This window comes from Drosophila subpulchrella, chromosome 3L (assembly GCF_014743375.2).
Source record: "Drosophila subpulchrella strain 33 F10 #4 breed RU33 chromosome 3L, RU_Dsub_v1.1 Primary Assembly, whole genome shotgun sequence".
Classification (NCBI taxonomy): domain Eukaryota; kingdom Metazoa; phylum Arthropoda; class Insecta; order Diptera; family Drosophilidae; genus Drosophila; species Drosophila subpulchrella.
Window position 1 is genome coordinate 27624875 of NC_050612.1, and position 19705 is coordinate 27644579.

At 41.6% G+C, this 19705-nt stretch overlaps 1 protein-coding gene and 6 non-coding genes across 7 annotated transcripts; 2 read left to right on the forward strand and 5 right to left on the reverse strand.

Moving 5' to 3' along the window:
- The first annotated feature begins 966 nt into the window (after nucleotides 1–966).
- LOC119553602 (probable chitinase 10) lies at nucleotides 967–19176 on the forward strand. The gene is made up of 8 exons (XM_037864060.1): nucleotides 967–1227; nucleotides 11845–11926; nucleotides 15174–15682; nucleotides 15745–16701; nucleotides 16763–16874; nucleotides 16941–17911; nucleotides 18073–18274; nucleotides 18340–19176. Exons 1-8 carry the CDS (start codon nucleotides 1225–1227, stop codon nucleotides 18543–18545), a joined length of 3042 nt encoding a protein of 1013 aa, XP_037719988.1. The 5' UTR covers nucleotides 967–1224; the 3' UTR covers nucleotides 18546–19176.
- On the reverse strand, nucleotides 11995–12066 carry Trnac-gca. Its single transcript has one exon. It is a non-coding gene; the product is annotated as a tRNA-Cys (tRNA).
- On the forward strand, nucleotides 12950–13022 carry Trnak-cuu. The gene has a single exon. It is a non-coding gene; the product is annotated as a tRNA-Lys (tRNA).
- On the reverse strand, nucleotides 13288–13360 carry Trnak-cuu. The gene has a single exon. It is a non-coding gene; the product is annotated as a tRNA-Lys (tRNA).
- Trnac-gca lies at nucleotides 13535–13606 on the reverse strand. Its single transcript has one exon. It is a non-coding gene; the product is annotated as a tRNA-Cys (tRNA).
- Nucleotides 14021–14092, reverse strand: Trnac-gca. Its single transcript has one exon. It is a non-coding gene; the product is annotated as a tRNA-Cys (tRNA).
- Nucleotides 19177–19297: 121 nt separating the features above from the next.
- Nucleotides 19298–19419, reverse strand: LOC119555736. Its single transcript, XR_005219927.1, has one exon. It is a non-coding gene; the product is annotated as a U5 spliceosomal RNA (small nuclear RNA).
- Between the last annotated feature and the right edge of the window lie 286 nt (nucleotides 19420–19705).

Sequence of the window (19705 nt, forward strand, 5' to 3'; positions counted from 1 at the left end):
TTGGTAGCACTGTTAACCCTCTGTTGCCGACTAACAGCCGCTAAGCGAAAGAGCCGACCAAAGGCAACGCAGCAAATTTAATTTTCCATGCAGCTCACAGCGCGGGCTGCAAACCGAAAACTGTTTTTATGCTGCTGCTGCTGTTGGTGCCTTTGATGCCTTGGCTTTGTTGTTGGACTGCTCGTATATGGCGCTCGTACGTGGCGGACCTGAAACTGAAGCTCAGCCGTTGTCAAACACAAAACACCAAACACCAAAGCAACAAAACCGAAAACCCTGCTCAATCCGGGGGCCAAACTAAGCTCAGCTCCACTCTCCGCTGCTCCATTCAATGCACGGAAAGAAAAACCCTATCATAGGGCAAAAAAGATCATAATATTCAAAGGAAATATCTGAATATTTGAGTTGTCTAGGTGCTAATATAAATTCATTTTATTTACTTTATGAAAGTAATCTATGGGTCTATTTTCCATCTTAACATATTTATAATATATTTAATATTGTAATAGAATATCATATTTTTAAAATATTAGATCATTTTTAGAAAATACTGAATAATAGTAACACAATATTATATCCATACATATTTAAATTAGTCCTTTTCTTACAAAGTAAGGCGATATTAAGTAACCATATTAAGAGCTTCTTTGATTATTCTGTAATTTTACGTTAATATTGATATATATTTTTAAATAGTTTTTCTTAATACCCAAATATTTTTCAAGATTTCTTTCCAAATCTTTTCAGACCAAAGATTCAAACATACACCATCGTTTTATTTAATTTGCTAGGGAGCCAAGCTAAGCCAAACTTTCTTAGAGATCCCTTGCAGAGCATTATTTTGGCTTTCCGAAATCACCCACATTTTCTCCGAGTGTCGACGTCGGCGTCTCTGCCCTGGCCGTTGTTGTCGTCGCCTTGTCTTGGCAGCTGGCGGCGGCAGCGCTCGAATCAGTTTCAGTTTTTCAGTCCAACGTGCGAGTTCGAAGCGACAAGCGGTCCACTTCGCCTTATTGGGGGCCAGGATTTTTGAAAGTGACTAGTGACTAGTGGCAGAATATGTGCGGTTAGCCACGACAATTTGCAGTGTCTCGAACCTCCCAACACACACCCAAATAGCAATCGAATCGAACCAGATCAATCCAATCTAATACCCACTGCCAGCCCAAGGAGAATCGATTTTGTAGCTTGTGGATACGCGGCGCGGAGTCGAGCTTTTTAAAAATGGTGAGTGCAAATGTGTGTCAGAGGCATGTAGCTATGGCTATGGCTATGGAAATTATCATATCCACAACGGACCCCAGCACAACCCCCCTGTCAGAACAAAAAGCATGCCAAAGAATATTGAAAGTCCGTTGACGCAACGGAAAAATGAATGTTAAGCAGCAGAAACTCCATGGCAGCTTGGAGAACGTAAACGTAAACCAAGACTGCACGGGAAAAAATAGTACTTCAAGCTAGATAAAAAATTAGTTTTCAAAGAAAAATTGTGTTTAAAAATAGAAATCGTTTTAAAAACGAATGAAATTAGGCAGTCTGATTATAAATGATAAATAAAAGACCATGTTATATTTTTTTAGACAAAGAATAAATAAAGGATAAATGAACCAATTTTGCATACTCTTAATGAAAATAATACTCCAAATATGCTCATTTCTATTTGTCATACAACTTTTTTTTAGGTATTCAGTAAAAAACACATTTATCTATAGATAGATAGATATAGATAAAAAGATTCTATAGAATCATTTTATTTGTTTGTATATCATAGAATACATTTTAATAAATGGTCTTATTTATAAGAAAAGTGGTTACTATTTTGAATAGTCATCCATTTGGGATTTTATTTTTATAAAAACTTCTATTAAAAATTTAAAAATATTGGAAAACAAAACATTTTATTTCATAAGTATTTGCTTTAAGTATGGTTGGTTTAAATGTTTGGTACTGCATTCTATTCAATATTGATCAAGCCTATAAAGGCCACATTTTTTTTAGAGATAGAAAAAATGTTCAAAATTCTTTTCCTGTGTAAGACTTTATCGCGGAATGGCTGAGTGTGAGAAAAGGCAGCAACGTGAATGACAGAGGCCACAACAACGACAACGGGTTCTGTACCGCTACTGACCGACCGAAGTTGAAGGCGAACTTGTCAAAGACAATGAATAATATAAAATGAGAATGTGCAGGGGGGCCAGAGGTTGGCAGGGGGTTTCAGTTTCGCTTTCATAGCCAAAAGACCAGGCCATCTACAAAAAAAGGGGGAAAATGCCCGTAGTCTCGCAGTCTTCAATTGGCCAATTGGCAACGGCTTTTACTTCCTCGGCCGCTTGAGGCGAAAAGCGAAAAACGAAAAGCCAGCTAGCCGAAAGATTTCCATTATGGCCGCAGCAGGCGGCACGCCTCAATTTGGCAGCAAAATCAGCGGCAAAGGCAGCAAGTAAAAGTTGCACAGGCGCACAACAATAGCAATAACAATAACTAGTTTTGTTTTACAACAATTAATATTTGCAAAGGAAAACAACAAGACAAACGGCGCAAGAAAAAGAGTTAAAAAAATACCTATAACTCGCCGTTGTCGATTGGCAAATAGTTGGCAAAGCAAAAAAAAAAATACAAAAATAAACTGGTCTCGAAAATGAAAAACCCGCAAAAATTAGGTTCGAGCCGGAGTCCAAGTCGAAACGACGGAGTTGGAGTCTCTCGAAAACAGTGGAAAAGCAAAGGCAATCAAAGAGTCCAAATCAAATGCGAACTCTGCCTGCTTTATAAATTAAACATTTTATTTTATGGTCTTTCGCTAGCCGCACAATGCAACCCATTCGATGGGGGATATATACTCCATTATAACTCTGTGAACGAGCGTATAATGTGGAGCAGGTCGAAATTTGGGCATTTCGAAAATGAAAACGAAAAACAATAAGAAATGTTAATTGTTTTCATTGTCTCCGGCGCAGATTTTTGCATTAGTTATTAACTTTGAAAATGTAGACTTTATGTGCTAATAAATGTTTCCCAATGGAAAATAACCTATTGAAGAAAAATGAAAAAAACCTTAAAGGTTAAAAACCCTCATATCTTATTGAGAACTGATTTGGATAAGTTTAATAAAATATTTTAAAAAGGCTTTTCAAATGTTGTATGTTTAGACATAACATAGTTTTTTTATATCGTTCATTTTCTAGTTTTTAGAGCCATATACATTAACTACCCCTCCTTATAATAATCAACAAAATATTTATGTAATGTGGAGCAGGTCAAAACATAATCACTTTGAAATAGAAATGAGAAATGTTAATTGCCAGTCGGGCCAAAGTTTTCATTGCCCCTGTGCACTTTCGCGGCATTTTGGCGTTGGTTAATAAATCTCTTTACAGCCGCCCCTTTTTTTTGCCACGCCCACCGTCTTGACACGCGCTATTGACAACCGTGACTGACATGTGCAGTACTTTGGAAATGTATCTGCTAGCTGCCGTCGTATCTACATCTCGACATGTATCTGCAGCTGTGAATGTAGCTGAAACTCTCACTTTCGTTTGAAATGCCTCTGCCGGCGCTGACAATTGAATGAAAAAACACTTGCAGAGAATTTTGTTTGCAAAACAAACCATTGAAATGGCAAGACGACGGCAAGCTCGTCGTGTTTACATTCGAAAAACCCCAAAAGAAAAATAAATACAAAAAGGGGGAGGGGCGGACAGTATAATTGCAGAGCGACAGACTTTCTCCCTTACAGAAAACAAGCAACGCATTTTTCTCTACGCTCTTGTCGTATTATTTTTTGTATTATTGTGACGGAAGTTGCTAATGCGGTCCGACTGGGCGTATACGTAATGCGAATGTCAGCCAGCGATTACGAGGGTCCTGCCTCGCCAGATTTTGTAACCGATCGCGCAATTAGCGTGTACAAATAGAAGAAGATATAAGTAGGCAAATTGGGTAACGAAAATATACATTTTCCTGGAAATAATTGAAAGATAAAAGGAAAATGAATAGAGTTTCATGTATGAAGTGCTTTCCATAACTAAATTGTTGTCTATAAATGTTTTTTTTTTAATTATAAGAATTGAAGCCATGTATAAGATATAAATGACTTCAAAACATCATTTATATCTCATAAATTATTTTAATAGAACAATTTTCCATCCAAGTTCTGGCATTTTATTACTCGTCCCTGAAGCTGTGACTTTTGAAGCGATAAAATCATTTTTATAGCACTTTAAGCTAAACTATACATAATTTAAAGACATTCAAATGTTTTATTGTTAAGCCAGACAATGAAACTGAAGTTTAGTATGAAGCAATCTGTGATATTTCTGTGAAATGTGAATATAATGTGCAGCAAAATGCCAGGCACTCACAACTCAGCCACGACTCATGGCTCAAAACAGCATCAAGTAGCTGGGGCATAATTGCAGGCCAGGCCAATAAGCACTTGGCTTTAGCTTTTAGCTTGGCCAAAAGTGCCTGGCAACACGGCGTTCTCGATTCTTGGCAATCACTTTTTGCTTCTTGCCTAGCCCTGACAAGCAGCTGCAACTGGGTTTGGGTTTTGGTTTTGGTTTTGGTTTTGCATCGGGGGAGTGTGGGCCGAATGGAAAATACTATTCACTATATGCATATAGAGAGGAAAACACAGCTCACAAGACGCAAATCGAGTTTGCAGCCTCGTTCACTTTTATGCTGATTTGTGTACACAGTTTGGCTTAAATCGAAACGCATCAAATGGTTATTGAACTCCTCGTTGAGACAGTCAGTCAGCCAGCCAGACGGACAGATAGACAAACAGTCAACCAGCTGATAGCGATGGGAGTGAGAGTAATTCAACAAGTCATTGCACAGGGAAAAAAATGTATAAAACCATTACAAAATAAATGATATTATATTTTATTTTATAATATTTTCTTTAAAAAACCAGAAAAAATCAAGTGAATGTGTTAAAAGAAAATAGTACTAGATTTGAACAACCAAATAAAATTATAAATCAAATGAAAGTACATTTTTTAATGACTTATGATAACTAGAACCTTTATTGTTACAAAATCCAATTATATAATTTTTATGCTAGATCCAAAACGATCTCCAATATTAAATGGTGCCAACTAGAAAATCAAAAGACTGAGGCAACGAACTTGGCACTCAGTACTCGTAAAAGTTTTATTTTTATGGTCTTGCCAAATGTTATAAACTATTAACTCCTATTAACAACTAGTCGAAAATGATCACCTCCTTTTTTCACTGCGCGATCTGGCAACAAATCAAAAGACTGTGGCAACGAACTTGGCGCCCAGTGCAAGTTTCGGTTTTAGGGCCTTAACAGGAAGTGCGACAAAAAGCCACCGCGCTTTGTTTGTTAAATGGCCAACGGCGCGGTATGAGATCCATCTTAATTACCCCGCACCCAATGCCAAGCCGACAGTCGCGGACAAACAAATGTTAATTATGCTCGGGCCAAATCCACATCCATATGCTTAGGGATCCGCGATACACACGCGTGTGTATCAATCATTTGTCAGACGGCGAGGTGACAAACCGAAAACCAAAAGCCAAAGCAAACTGGTTCGCTGGCACTGTCATTATATAAAAGGCGTAGTATCTATGTATCTAAATCCACAGCGAAATCGGACAGCGACATAAGCGAAATGTCAAATCCATATCGGTGGCTATAGACTGATCTCCGTGCGATTCGATTGGTTGCACAACCTGAACCCCCGGCCGCTCATAATTGCAATTAATTGGGAGAAAATTGTAATTTGTGGCCCTTCCGCTGCCGAAGACAATTATTAAAAGACATCTTGTTGCCATTTGGCAATAAATTAATCCGTCAGCCGGCCAGACGAGACCAATAAAATGGCTTAAATTAAAACCGTTTTATGGTCTAGGCCATAAACATTGGACGGGCCGTCATCAAACTGGCCCAGCCTCGAGGCAATCGGGCATCTTTTAATTTGAATATGTGTTTATAAACTGTATAAGCCAAACGGGTTTGCGGAGATGCGACTCTCCGTTTCTAAAAACCGAAAAGGTTAAAGTTGAGCACAATGCCACCTGCTTTTTGGCTTGTTGGCTTTCTGGCCGCCGGAGATGCAAACCCCACATTAACTTGCTAATAATAATACGAATTTCACCGCCTCTTCTCGTTTCCCTATGATTTCTGGTTGTTGTTGGCTGTTGAGACGCTTTGTTTATTAATAAAAGCGCATATGGGCTTACGTAAGGAGGCGGCTGCTGGCGCTTCTCCTCATGTTGCACTTGCTGATGGCGATGACATAATGTCCGCACAGTCAGTTCCTTATTGCCGCTGGGTTGGCTGCAAAAAAATGAAAAACTGAAAAACTGAAAAACTGAAAAACACTCCCCCAGAAAGTGCAAGTGAAAATGTGAATTTTACCCACCATTTCGAGAGACACACAGTCGAGCATTTTCCAGGCCGTTAGCTTGGGTTTCGCCAGCGTAAGCCGACCGAAAAATATATCACAAAATCCAGAGGGCTGACAAAAAGACCAAGAAGCTGGCTCAAATGCGACACTGACAAATGGCAAATTCTTGGCGAGGCCAGACAAAAAAGAAAAAAAAAAAAGTGAGCCAAAAGCAAGACAAACAAACAAACGGACATAAATTTTATTGACATTATGAACAAGATCGCGGCGTGTAGGAAATGCTTGATCTGGCGGCACTGGAACGGAAGTGGTGCGCACTCAACTGTTGAAATCTGGCATTGCAGCCGCAAGAATAATGGCTATCTGTTCTCGTTCGCTCTGTTGCCACTTGTATGTGGTTTTTTTCCAGCTTTTTTCAGTTACTGATAGTGACTCAGCAGCCAAGGCATCAACAGCTGGCTGGCATTTTATGGACCTCACGTTTGGGACATTAAAAGCCAACCAAAACCAAAATGCAGTTCCATAACTCAGTGGGTGCGTCAAAAAACCCAGACATGTTGCTCAATCCATTAAAAGATGAAGCTCTTTAAAGGCTGGATTGATCTGAAGCAGGAATAGGCAACACTTTATGGGCAGGAGTGCCACAGGAATTTGCCACACCATAAAATCCTTTCTTAAAGTCTACAAAAATTCACTCAAGATGATATGATATGATAATTGATTTTTACAAAATCCCAGTCTATATAGAAAATTAATCTTCGAAGCTATTATGGTTCTAGTAATAACCAAAAAATAAAATCTCTAATTCGAGATAGACACCAAATACAAATTTTCTACTGAAAGCTATCCATGGTTAACTATGAAATAGTAGTTAGCTAAAATTGGATGTATAATAAATTAAAGGAACTTACAAAATATTTAAGAACAGTTTGTAAATTCCTTTAATTTATTGTACATCCAATTTTGGTTTACGAATAAAAAGAAGCTATGAAATTAAAATCATGGTTGCCACTTTGTTTAGTTATCCAGTGCCAAATTTGCACAACACCTTTAATTAATCCCTAATATTCCTCGATCGGGTATCAAGAACATTCCCTGCCATTTTTTCAGTGTAAGAAGCCCTAGAAACGTCTGTAAGTCTTAGCACACATATCATAAAGCCGTTGGAGTCTGCTGGCCCAACTCGTTTTCCTGGGGCGTCAATGGCCGGTTCAGGGTTATGCTGCAACAGGAAGTAATTGCCCGACCAGGAGAACCGGCAGGCCAGAAGACTGGCGAGGCACCGCACCCAGAAGTGGTAATTGGAGTCGCATTTTGCCGCCCTGGCCGGGCCCAACTAATTGCCAAAGCTCAGCCATTATTCTAATCGATCCGTGAACCAGTTTCGGCTTAAGTCCAAGTACTGCAGCAAGCTGACTCAGGCTCTCTTGATCTCCAGTTCCAGACCCCGTTTGCCGCTCTGGACTCGTTTGCCCAGCTTTTTGGCCAGATTGCGCAAGGTCGTCTGGTCAGGACAGGTGCTCACGACTTGGCTTAATTGTGTGACGTATGCAACTGGTTCGAGAGCGAAACAAAATAGTTAGCCGCAAAATCAAAGCCAAAATATTGCCCAAGCCAAGTTATGACTTATGGCTTAAAGCGCCCCAAAAAAAATATATACTCGTATGTGCACAGCAATACCCACACATCCAAGTGACGCGTGTCGCTGGTTTTCTTCAATTTTCACTGTACTTTTATTTTATTTCGATGTTATTTTCGCTGCTTTGGCCGCGCTGCGTTGCGCCTCACCTTGAGCTTAATTTCGGTCAAGCAAAAAGGCGTTCAACATTTAATTAAATATAGCAGGCGCGACAGAGCCGCAAACAAACGGCCAGACAACATCGATTCGACAGCCGCTAAAGTGGTAAATGGTCGAAAGCCGAGACCGCATTTAAATAAATCGCACTTCAAACGAGCGGCAACTGCATTGCCATTTCCATTTTCATTTCCATTTCCATTCCGATGGCCCCAAACGAAAGACTTAAGCGACGAACGCGGCAGATGTTGCAGCCTCCGTGGCGCATGATTAATGCAGTATTTGCGCAATTTGTCTCGCCCGTTGAAATTATTGAGCTGCCACGAGCATTCGGCAAACGGCAACAAAAGCCACAAAATGTAAGCAAATGAATTGCGATTTCTGCGCTTTCCAGCTTTCGTGCGAGTGAAATCCACAATCGCCAAGCGGATCATATTTTTAGATACCCTGGAAGTAATTGAAGGTTTGGAATCGATAGTTTGTTTAAAAACTTACTATAAGTAGATTGAATTTGAATGAGAAATGACATATTCTTGTCTTAAAAAAATATATTTAAGCCTTTTTCAAAGGGGAAACGAGCTGTTTTTAATTTACAAAACATTTTGTATTTAAATTGTGAATATCAAATTCATAATTAAGAATAAAATACCATTTTTAAAGGAACTAATGGGGGAATGTTCACAATATGTCTTAAAAGAATAAAGCTTTGTTAAATCCTTTATTGTTTTTTAAGTAATGTGTAATGTTAGATTTTTCATTAAATAGAAAACGTTTAATTCGATTAAACTTAACACCCCTGGGTGTTTAAAGCCTCGTATCGAAAGCCATTAAGTCAAATGCAATTTTCTCTGCTTTTCCGTTTGGACTTGCTGTTTCTGTTTTTGCGCAAGACAATTGAACAAATCCAATCATGCTACTGGAATGCAGTTGGCTTGTCTTTACCTGTGGCCACCCCCATCCCCCCATCCACCGGTCCACCCCTCTCTCTTTCTATTATTTATTGACTTTTATTTGGTGCTGTCGTAACCACAGGCGCAGACTTTGGCGCGGCTTTCAGGCCAACAAACAGCAACAAACGCACTCACGGCCCAAACTGAAACCAAAGACTTGGCGGCTCTTTAAAGCCAAGAAAGAAAAGCAATCCCCAGTTACACGGAAAAATTGATTTCATGCTTTATTTTAAAATTTTTTAAATGAATTTTAAATCACCAAGTATCTAGAAGGTATTTAAATACAAACCAACTGCTAGAATAACATACAATCTCTTCAAAGACAAATCGAAACACCTAGAATTCAGAAACTTAATTATTTCTATCAATTATCAAGAAACGTGTTATAGCTCGAGACTTCTAGAAAAGCCTCAATGCTGAGGAATTTTCCAGGCCATTTTCAAGCCGACTGACCATCGAATCTCTGGAAATTTCTGTGTTATTCAAAGTAAATTTGATCTGGAAATTGAGGCTGCTCATTATGCGGCTAAAAGCACTCAGTTTCGATCAGTGTGTCGAGTTCCAGCGACTTGGCTTTGCTCCAGCGAGCCGTTAGTCAACATGGACACCAGCTAATGATACCGCCACACAGCCAAACACAAACACAATGGACATTTGTAGAAAACATTGCAATGCGACTTGGACAATCGCCCCAAAATGGACATGTCAGCAAAATATGTACAACACATTTTACGCAAGAATGCAATTGAAAGATGATTTGCTAAATTTGAACGCCATATAAGTGCACACATTTGTTGGGCAGCTAAAGAGACTTTCGGTTCTGGTGATTTTCGCTTTCGCACAAGGAAAATGAAAGGCATTTGAGAGGCCCGGTTTCTCTTTACGGTCATTCCGTTTATTTCCGCGCCCAGTTTCAGAGACTCCGAGATTGTGAGTTCCCGAGCCAAAGATGCCCAGATCCAAAGCGAGAGCAAACCAGTTGGTCCAGACCAGTTCGGCTTTATGGCTATGGCTGAATTACTGACTAACTGGCTAACTGGCCACACGCGATAAGGAACCTTTTGCTGCTTTGAGACCAAATAATTTATGCACCGTTTGCGGACGGCTAAAACATTTAAATAAATAGCCGAAAATAAGCCCAAACCAGTTTCACTTTTACGGCTTCGGATCGACTGCGTCCCATCTCAGATCAGAGAGATCTCCGTTCTAAGGAGATTAATGGGCGGACTAATGGCGGGGGACGTTCATAAATTAGCCAAGTTAGTGGCACGACCTTGAGCATTTCTCCGGAGAATACCCAAAGCTTTCTAACTGTAAGCCCCAACCGTTAGCAATCGACTCACGATTGTGCCAATTTGGGCCATTTCTCCATTTCTACAGTTCTCCAGTTCCATTACGGCTAACTGTTTGTGGCCCAGGGGCGATTTGCATAACCCGACGTTGTGTAAGGTGTTCTTAATGGAGATACCACCTGAATGGCTAAACAGGCAACCGATTTTCGTAAATGGAAAAGATTTGAGTGTGTTTACCCACAGGTAGAGTCCAATATATTTGCAAACAACTTGGGCAAGGTGAAAGGTTCATAGTTTTGTCAATGGTCGGTTAAGATCAAAGCTTGTTTTGCTAAATATTCAAATTAATATATAACCTTATATTTCGGATAGGGTTTTCGTATTACCTATAAAACGACAAGTGATTAAAGCAGGTTTCTATTTGAATTCTTATTAAATTACCTATTTTTCTTAAAGCTGTATAGCTTGTTCTAGGAAATAATTCATTCCTGACATAAGGTACATCGAGTTTTTCTGACTTAACTCTAATTGTATTTATTATTTCTGTAGCATTATACTATTGATTTTCTTAAAGCTGTATTGCTTATTCTTGGAAATAATTCTCTCCTGACATAAGTACATGAAGATTATGCCTTAGCTTTAATTCTTTTTGTTATTTTCTTAGCTTTATACATTTTTACTCATATACAAAATATGTAAAAGCCCCATATGATGACTAAACCCTGCTTTGTCCTCCCATTATTCAAAATATTTTGTCTCTACTTTATCAGGGCTGTCACAGAAACATATCTCAACTAAATTGCAATATAAAGTTTAATCAGGTGTCCCAGAAAGTGAAGTGCCCCACCTGAATTCACCTTTTTCCCATCACTTCGGCTGGCCCTTGTGAATGGGGAATGGCATCGGCTGGAGGTCGGACTTACTTTCAAAGTCGAGTGACTCTTCAAAACGGCTAATAAGTCTGCGAAGTGCAGGCGAAGATGTCAGACGAGTTTTAACAGTTTTATGAGACAAACTGTCTCATCCGAACAATGGACGGTTGTGACAGTCGTTGTGAATAATTATGAGCAGCGGGTTAATTGTTAATTAGTTGGCCGGGCAATTGAGTCAAAAACTTTGGGCCCATTGTTTATATTTTTATTTTGAACCAAAGCAGGTCGGCCGATCGTGGAAGTGGGTCAATGTCAAGACGTGTTCGTCCGCTTGCGACTCGTGTGGGCGCCAAAGGGCTATTCGATCCGAGTCCGAGTGACCTCTGTCTGTCACCTGGAGACCTTCATTTTTTTCTGGCCCAATTGGGGAGGCAACAAGTGCCACGTAATTTGCCGAAAGTCGACGTGCCCCCCACATAAATCACAGATTATTAATCGTACATCAAAGCATAAGCCCGTGATTAATTGACCCTTGTTTCTGTTTCTCCTCCACAGTTTCCACCGCGGTTGCTGCGAATCGCATTTGTGATATGCCTGCTGATTGTCTTGCTCTCGCCCTCCACAGACAGTGCACAGAGTAAGTAAAAATAAAGTTAAAGAAAATACAAGTAATTGGAGAAAGAAAGAAGAAAATGGCAAAAAACAAGGGGACACCCGGGTTTGAACCGGGGACCTCTCGATCTGCAGTCGAATGCTCTACCACTGAGCTATATCCCCACTTATGTAAAGAGCTAGAATTTACCCAAGAAATCAAAACGTTTACTCCTCAATCTTGTTGTGTGGGCGGGGCGGTCTGTGACTATTTTTAGTTTTCCGATTTTGGGCGGAAATTGATAAACAATAGTTGTTTCCTTCGCCTTTGTTGTTTCCATTTTTCTGTGATTGCCTTTATCTGCATCACTATCACCCAGCAACCAGTTCAACAATTGCTTGTTGCTTAACCCTACAAGTTAATTAATAGAAAGGCAGAAGGGCGTGGTAGCCAATCCCATCAAGACAACATCAAAACCTAATTAAGAGAGTTAATTAAAGAAAATTAATGGTTTTGACAAAACAGAAGTCAATATGTTGCACTTCAGACAACTTGCTTAAAAGGCTAATTAGTAAAAAATAATAAATTGAAGAAAACTTGTCAGCTTAAGCAATTTTAAGGTTAAAGGTACCTGTACATAAATATATTTCAATTTTACGAAATAAACAAAAGGAATATTTATTATTACATTTTCACAACAATTTTTAAATTTACTTAAAAATTATTTTTATCAAGGAGGAACGCTATAGTCATACCCGTAACTCTGTTCATTGATAGGTATTGAGCAAATATATGCGTATCAATCCTCATTTGATTTCTAGCCCCAAATTTTGAACGTCGAAGAATTTTATTATTCGTGTTCGGCTGAACAAAACTAACTCTTATATTGCCCGAGATCTGAGCGTTCATATGGACAGACGGACATTTCTACCCAACTATTGATCCTGATCGGGAATATGTAAACATATGAACTCTATAGAATTTGTACGAATTGTACCATCCGTATACGATCGATATCAAAAAGGTTCTAAACATCCTGTCGCCAATTTTGTCGATCACTTTCACACAGCCCGGCTAGCTCAGTCGGTAGAGCATGAGACTCTTAATCTCAGGGTCGTGGGTTCGAGCCCCACGTTGGGCGAAATCTTCTTTTGGTATTTCCTGTTCCTTCTAATTATTATTTTTAAATTAAAATATGTTTAAAGCTTAAAGTTTTAACATTAACTACTTTTACCATGTTAGCATTGGATGGGCAAATTGACGAGATCGCATATCAAACCTCCTTGCTTTTCGTGGTTAAAAGAACAGTGTTTTTTTGTTCATCTGACTTGTACCGTTTAATTTAACACCAGTTTAACATTCAGATTGCAAAGAAAAAACATAATTTAAAACGTGAAAAAAAATGTCGCCCAACGTGGGGCTCGAACCCACGACCCTGAGATTAAGAGTCTCATGCTCTACCGACTGAGCTAGCCGGGCTGTGACGATCGGGGGACTAATGTCAAGAACACGTTTCGAAAGTATCATTCATATTTTTAAATCTGGCAGGATTAAAAATAACGATTTTTATGCGCCAGATCATTTTTGAAAACTTCTTGGATACAGAAAAACTAAAAAGTCAATTGAAAAAAAAAGAAAATTAAGCAAAAAACAAGGGGACACCCGGGTTTGAACCGGGGACCTCTCGATCTGCAGTCGAATGCTCTACCACTGAGCTATATCCCCATGTTGGCAGCGAGTGGCTAAAGCGACACTTGAGCACAAATGTTACAGTTGCGGTTGCAAGCGAACATGTTTGAAGAACAGTAAAATATATACTAGCTCTGTTAGCTTTATAATTTTGTTTTAATTAGACAACTTACGTAAGGACAATTAATACACCTTTAAGCAAGAGCATACTATCTAATTCTTCCACGAATAATTAACAGCAAATTTTAACAATCGAGTAAATCCCTTAGAAAACATTGGCTGAAACCTTAAATTAATTTCCTTGAGAGTGAAAATTTGTTATGTATTAATTAATTATTTTAAGTTTGTTCTTAGCGGAAAAGCAAAAAGATTATTATGTAAGAGACACGAGTATAGAGCCAGGAAAATAAAAAAATATATAGACCAGATGTGCGGCAAAAAAGTTTACCAAGGGGACACCCGGGTTTGAACCGGGGACCTCTCGATCTGCAGTCGAATGCTCTACCACTGAGCTATATCCCCAGATGATGTTGGAGCAGCCAAACGGCAACTAGACGTTCGACAGCTAATATTATCCACAGGCGGACCCCGCCCACTCCCACAATCACCCGCCTCCTTTTTCAACCATACTCAAAATGAGGTGTATTGTGTTTTGTGTGGGCTTGCGCAGTGGAAAAATGTAAAAGATACGGCCATTAAATGAAATATTTAAACAGGTTTAGCAATAATTTCGCATTGTTATTTCTGCTGCAGCAATTCCACTTCATTTAGCGAAATTAAGCTGAGAAATACAAACGAAACCGGTGTGGGGGGCCAGCGACTCAATTTAGCCGTTCCATTAATAATTATAAATGTATGTTTATTTGCAAAGACCCAAGAGTAATCTACGTTCGATATCTTTATTATTAAGACAGAGCTTAGTAAATCCCAACGTCACGACTGTCGATGAATTCAAGCTGAAGATACATTAATTTGAAATTATCGGCACTCGTCGATCGCAAGTGGTTGACAATCCATCGCAATTGCCATTACGATCGCGATTGAGATCGAGATTGCGGCAACCCGTCATTAACATTGCCACACTGACGGCTGATGGGGAGTTCAGTCGTGTGACAGGTGCCAGCTACCTGTACCTGTACAGTGAAGCCGCCGCTTCCACTGCGGATTGTGGAATCTGGGCAAGGTCAAGTTGATCACTTTGTGGGTCAAATGTGGGCGAAACTCTCAGTCAGATGGGAGGCTGCTGAACAGTAAATAACTTTGAGATGGGAAAGGTTTCAGTTTAAGCAGATGTATATTGACGTCGCTTTTCATTCATTTAAGGTAAATTAAATACTGAAGAGTAAAACTTTAAAACATTTGGGCATATTTGATTACCTTTTTAAATAAACCTTATTTTTTACTTCATCAAACAAGATTCTTATTTAGAATTTCTTATTTCTAGTCAGAGATATTATTACTTACTAGAACTATTATACTTACATGATATGAGTCCCATTTATACATATAACTACAGTTTTAAAGTAGTTGGTAAATCAAAAGGCACTCTATATAATCCCATTAAACCAATCATATTTAATATTTGGTATTTCTTAAATTCTAGCCAAGACACGTCGGCGCCTGAGACGTCCCACAACATCGGTCAGCTCGTCGAGGAGCAACCTGGTGGAGTCCAAGAAGTCCACCGAGGCTCCGGAGGCGGAGAAGCGTATTGACCAGATCACCTCCGCCACCACCACCAGTGTGCGCCGAACCCGTCTCCGTTCCAAGGCGAAACTGGGAGCAGCTGCAGCTGGAGGAGCAGCGGCGGCTGTTGGAGCAACTGCCCTGGTGGCCAGCGGATCCTCGCTGAAGGGCAAGAAGACCAAGGTGGACGATGGCACTCCGAAGATCGTGTGCTACTACACCAACTGGTCGCAGTATCGCGTCAAGATTGGCAAGTTCGTTCCTGAGGATATTCCAGCCGATCTCTGCACCCACATTATCTTCGCCTTCGGCTGGCTGAAGAAGAACAAGCTAAGCTCCTATGAGTCCAACGATGAGACCAAGGACAATGTGCCTGGACTGTACGACCGCATGATGGGTCTGAAGAAGGCCAATCCCAAACTGAAGGTGGGTTATATTGCAACACTCGAATACTGTGATTTACTTAATGTTTTCCCTAATTCTTTTAGATCCTTCTTGCTCTTGGAGGCTGGTCCTTTGGCACCCAGAAGTTCAAGGACATGTCAGCCACGCGATACACCCGCCAGACCTTTGTCTACTCGGCCATTCCCTTCCTGCGCAAGCGCGGCTTCGATGGTCTCGATATGGATTGGGAATACCCCAAGGGAACCGATGACAAGAAGAACTTCGTCCTGCTGCTGAAGGAACTGCGCGAGGCCTTCGAGGCTGAGGCCCAGGAACTTAAGAAGCCCCGTCTCCTGCTCTCCGCCGCCGTGCCCGTGGGTCCCGATAATATTCGTGGTGGATACGATGTCCCCGCCATTGCCAGTTATCTGGATTTCATCAACCTGATGGCCTACGATTTCCATGGAAAGTGGGAGCGTGAGACGGGACACAATGCCCCACTGTATGCCCCGTCCACCGATTCCGAGTGGCGCAAACAGTTGTCCGTGGACAATGCCGCCAGTCTGTGGGTTAAGATGGGTGCTCCCAAGGAGAAGCTGATCATTGGAATGCCCACCTACGGCAGATCCTTTACCCTGGCCAATGCGGATAAGCATGGTCCCAATGCCCCCGCCTCGGGAGGCGGACGCGAAGGTGTCTACACCAAGGAGAGTGGTTTCCTGGCCTACTACGAGATCTGCGAAATGCTGCTGAATGGCGCCGTCTATGTGTGGGATGAGGAGATGAAGGTTCCCTATCTGGTCGATGGAGATCAGTGGGTGGGATTCGATGATGAGCGCGCCATCAGGAACAAGATGCACTGGATCAAGTCGAATGGCTTTGGAGGCGCCATGGTCTGGACCATCGACATGGATGACTTCAAGGGAGAGGTGTGTGGTGGAAATGTTAAGTATCCCCTGATTGGAGCCATGCGGGAGGAGCTCTTGGGCATCTCGCGAGGCAAGGAGGCCAAGGATGTCAACTGGACCGCCATTGCTGCTACTTTCGAGGATGTCGAAGAGGTTTGTTTGCTCCTTGTTTTATAGGGAAATTAAAGACTTAATTTCTTTATTTAAATTACAGAAACCCGAACCTATCAAGATCTCTGTGGATGAGGTTCTCAACAAGGTGCGCAAGCCACAGGCGCAAAAGAAGCAGCGCATCAAGTCTGGACAACATGCTGTCGATACAAACAGTGAGTTTTCCAGAAGTTCTAAGCTCCCAAATCCATATCTAAGTGATTTTCCTTCAATCCTTCCAGCTCGTCCCGCCCAGGTGTTCTGTTACCTGACCAGCTGGTCGGCCAAGCGACCTGGAGCCGGCAAATTCCAGCCGGAGAACATTGATCCCAAGCTGTGCACCCACATCGTTTATGCCTTTGCCACCCTGCAGGACTACAAGCTGACCGAGGCCACCGATGATGATCCGGAGAACTATGAGAGTGTGATTGCCCTGCGAGATGCTAATCCCGATTTGCAGATCCTTCTGGCCATCGGCGGCTGGGCCTTTGGTTCCACGCCCTTCAAAGAGCTCACCTCGAATGTGTTCCGTATGAACCAGTTTGTCTACGAGGCCATCGATTTCCTGCGCGACTATAAGTTCAATGGATTGGATGTCGATTGGGAGTATCCCCGTGGTGCCGAGGATCGAGTGGCCTATGTCAGTTTGCTGAAGGAACTTCGAGTGGCTTTCGAGGGTGAGGCCAAGTCCTCTGGACTGCCACGCCTCCTGCTCACCGCCGCCGTGCCCGCCTCCTTTGAGGCCATTGCCGCTGGCTATGATGTGCCTGAGATCTCCAAGTACCTGGACTTCATCAACGTAATGACCTACGACTTCCATGGACAGTGGGAACGCACAGTGGGCCACAACTCACCTCTGTTTGCCCTGGAATCGGCCACTGGCTACCAAAAGAAACTGACCGTTGACTACAGTGCCAGGGAGTGGGTGAAGCAGGGCGCTCCCAAGGAGAAGCTGCTCATCGGCATGCCCACCTATGGACGAAGTTTCGAGCTGGTCAACGACACCCAATTCGATATTGGATCCCCCTCGTCCGGCGGTGGCAAGGCGGGCAAGTTCACCAACGAGGCGGGATTCCTCAGCTACTACGAGGTCTGCTCCTTCCTGGCGGCAGACAACACCACCCTCGTCTGGGACTCGGAGCAGCAGGTGCCCTTCGCCTACCGCGGCAACCAGTGGGTGGGCTTTGACGATGAGCGTTCTCTCAAGACCAAGGTGAGTTGGGAGGTTTTAGTTTAAACCCTCAAAAAGTGGATGAATCAATAAAGATAGAATTAATACTATAATAATATAAGAAACAGTACCTATACTTCTTCGTAATCTTATGGACATTTTAAATTTTGTTATAATTTTCCCTTCTTTTTCCTTATTTTCAGACCGAGTGGCTGAAGGAGCAGGGATTCGGAGGCATCATGGTGTGGTCCATTGACATGGACGACTTCTCCGGACGCTGCGGCAGTGGCAAGTACCCGCTGCTGACCGCCCTGAGCGACGAGCTGAAGGACTACAAGGTGGAGCTGGAATACGATGGACCCTATGAGTCCCACGGCCCACGAGGAGCCTACACCACCAAAGATCGTAAGTGGCCAGCTAGGACTAACCAAGTAATCATATAGTAACACCCGAAATCCCAACCAACCCAGCTCATGACGTGACCTGCGCCGAAGAGGATGGGCACATCAGCTACCACAAGGATTGGGCCGACTGCACCCACTACTACATGTGCGAGGGCGAGAGGAAGCACCACATGCCCTGTCCCGCCAACCTGGTCTTCAATCCCCAGGAGAACGTCTGCGATTGGCCCGAAAACGTCGAGGGATGCCACACGCCCACGGAGGCGCCCGCCTAAGAGCTCCATCTCTAGGATGGATTTGTTAATATTATGAAATCGATGCCCTAGATTTAGTTGTAATGCGAAACTGCCACGAAACTCTTTTGCTGCCGCCGTCCCCTTTCCCCCCAAAAACTAACTACGAAAAATACTCGAATACTTGCTAAATTTCGGCTACATTTTTTTGTACACTAAATATAGGTCTAGCTAGTGCTGTAAGTAGTTTTTATGTCTTAGTTACCAATTCGCACCCCCAACAAAGATGAGAACGACGAACCCAAAAACCAGAACTACTTTCTGCCAGGCCCAAAACTAACTTTCGCATTTCCGTATGACTCGTAACAAAAAGGTTTATATGGAAGATGCCCGAAACTTCCGTATAGCAAACTGTGATAATCATAAGAGACCAACACCAACCAGAAATCGGCCTAACAAGTCACTATCGAAATTTTGTCTAAAATCAAGCGAAACAGTTTTCCCTACAACACACAAAGCTTTCTGCTGCTTTTGCCCCAGCTCCTCATCTCATATTCGCCCCCTATCTGAATAATAATACAAACAGGCACAGAGAAAATTGTACATTTTCAAGTTTTAACAATAAATTTGTATTATAGAGTTGTAATTACGTAGTTAAAATAAAAAACACTTAAAAACAGTAAACAAAACGGAGTTTTATGTCTTTAAATATAAGAACTTATTATCAAAAAGGAAGGAATAGCCTCTCCTCCTCTATAATTTTACAACTATATCTTCATATTTATTACTTATGGCCCCAGTCTTGCGACAGGGCACTACTAAAAATTATTTTAGACTCATTAGAGTGTTCCTCTCCACGGAAATCTTTAGTAAAAGGCGAAAGATTTATTCGACAATTGAAGAGAAACCAGAGTGCCTAACAATAATTTTTATCAGCCAGTCCATGCTGAAACTGCTTGAACCGGTTGGGAATTATAAGCACACCCGACGGTTATATGTCGTGAAAAACTGTTGCTCTCTTTTGTGCTGAACCCTCCCTTGAATGAATTTGAGCGCGCTTTTTTAAACCTTCTGTGCGCATGCACTCTTGTATTGTAGGCATCATCCCTCTTATATTATATATGCCCCTTATATTACCCACGTCCTACATATCGAAAGATCAAAATATTAAAGAATCAAATTACTCAATTCATTTTATTGTG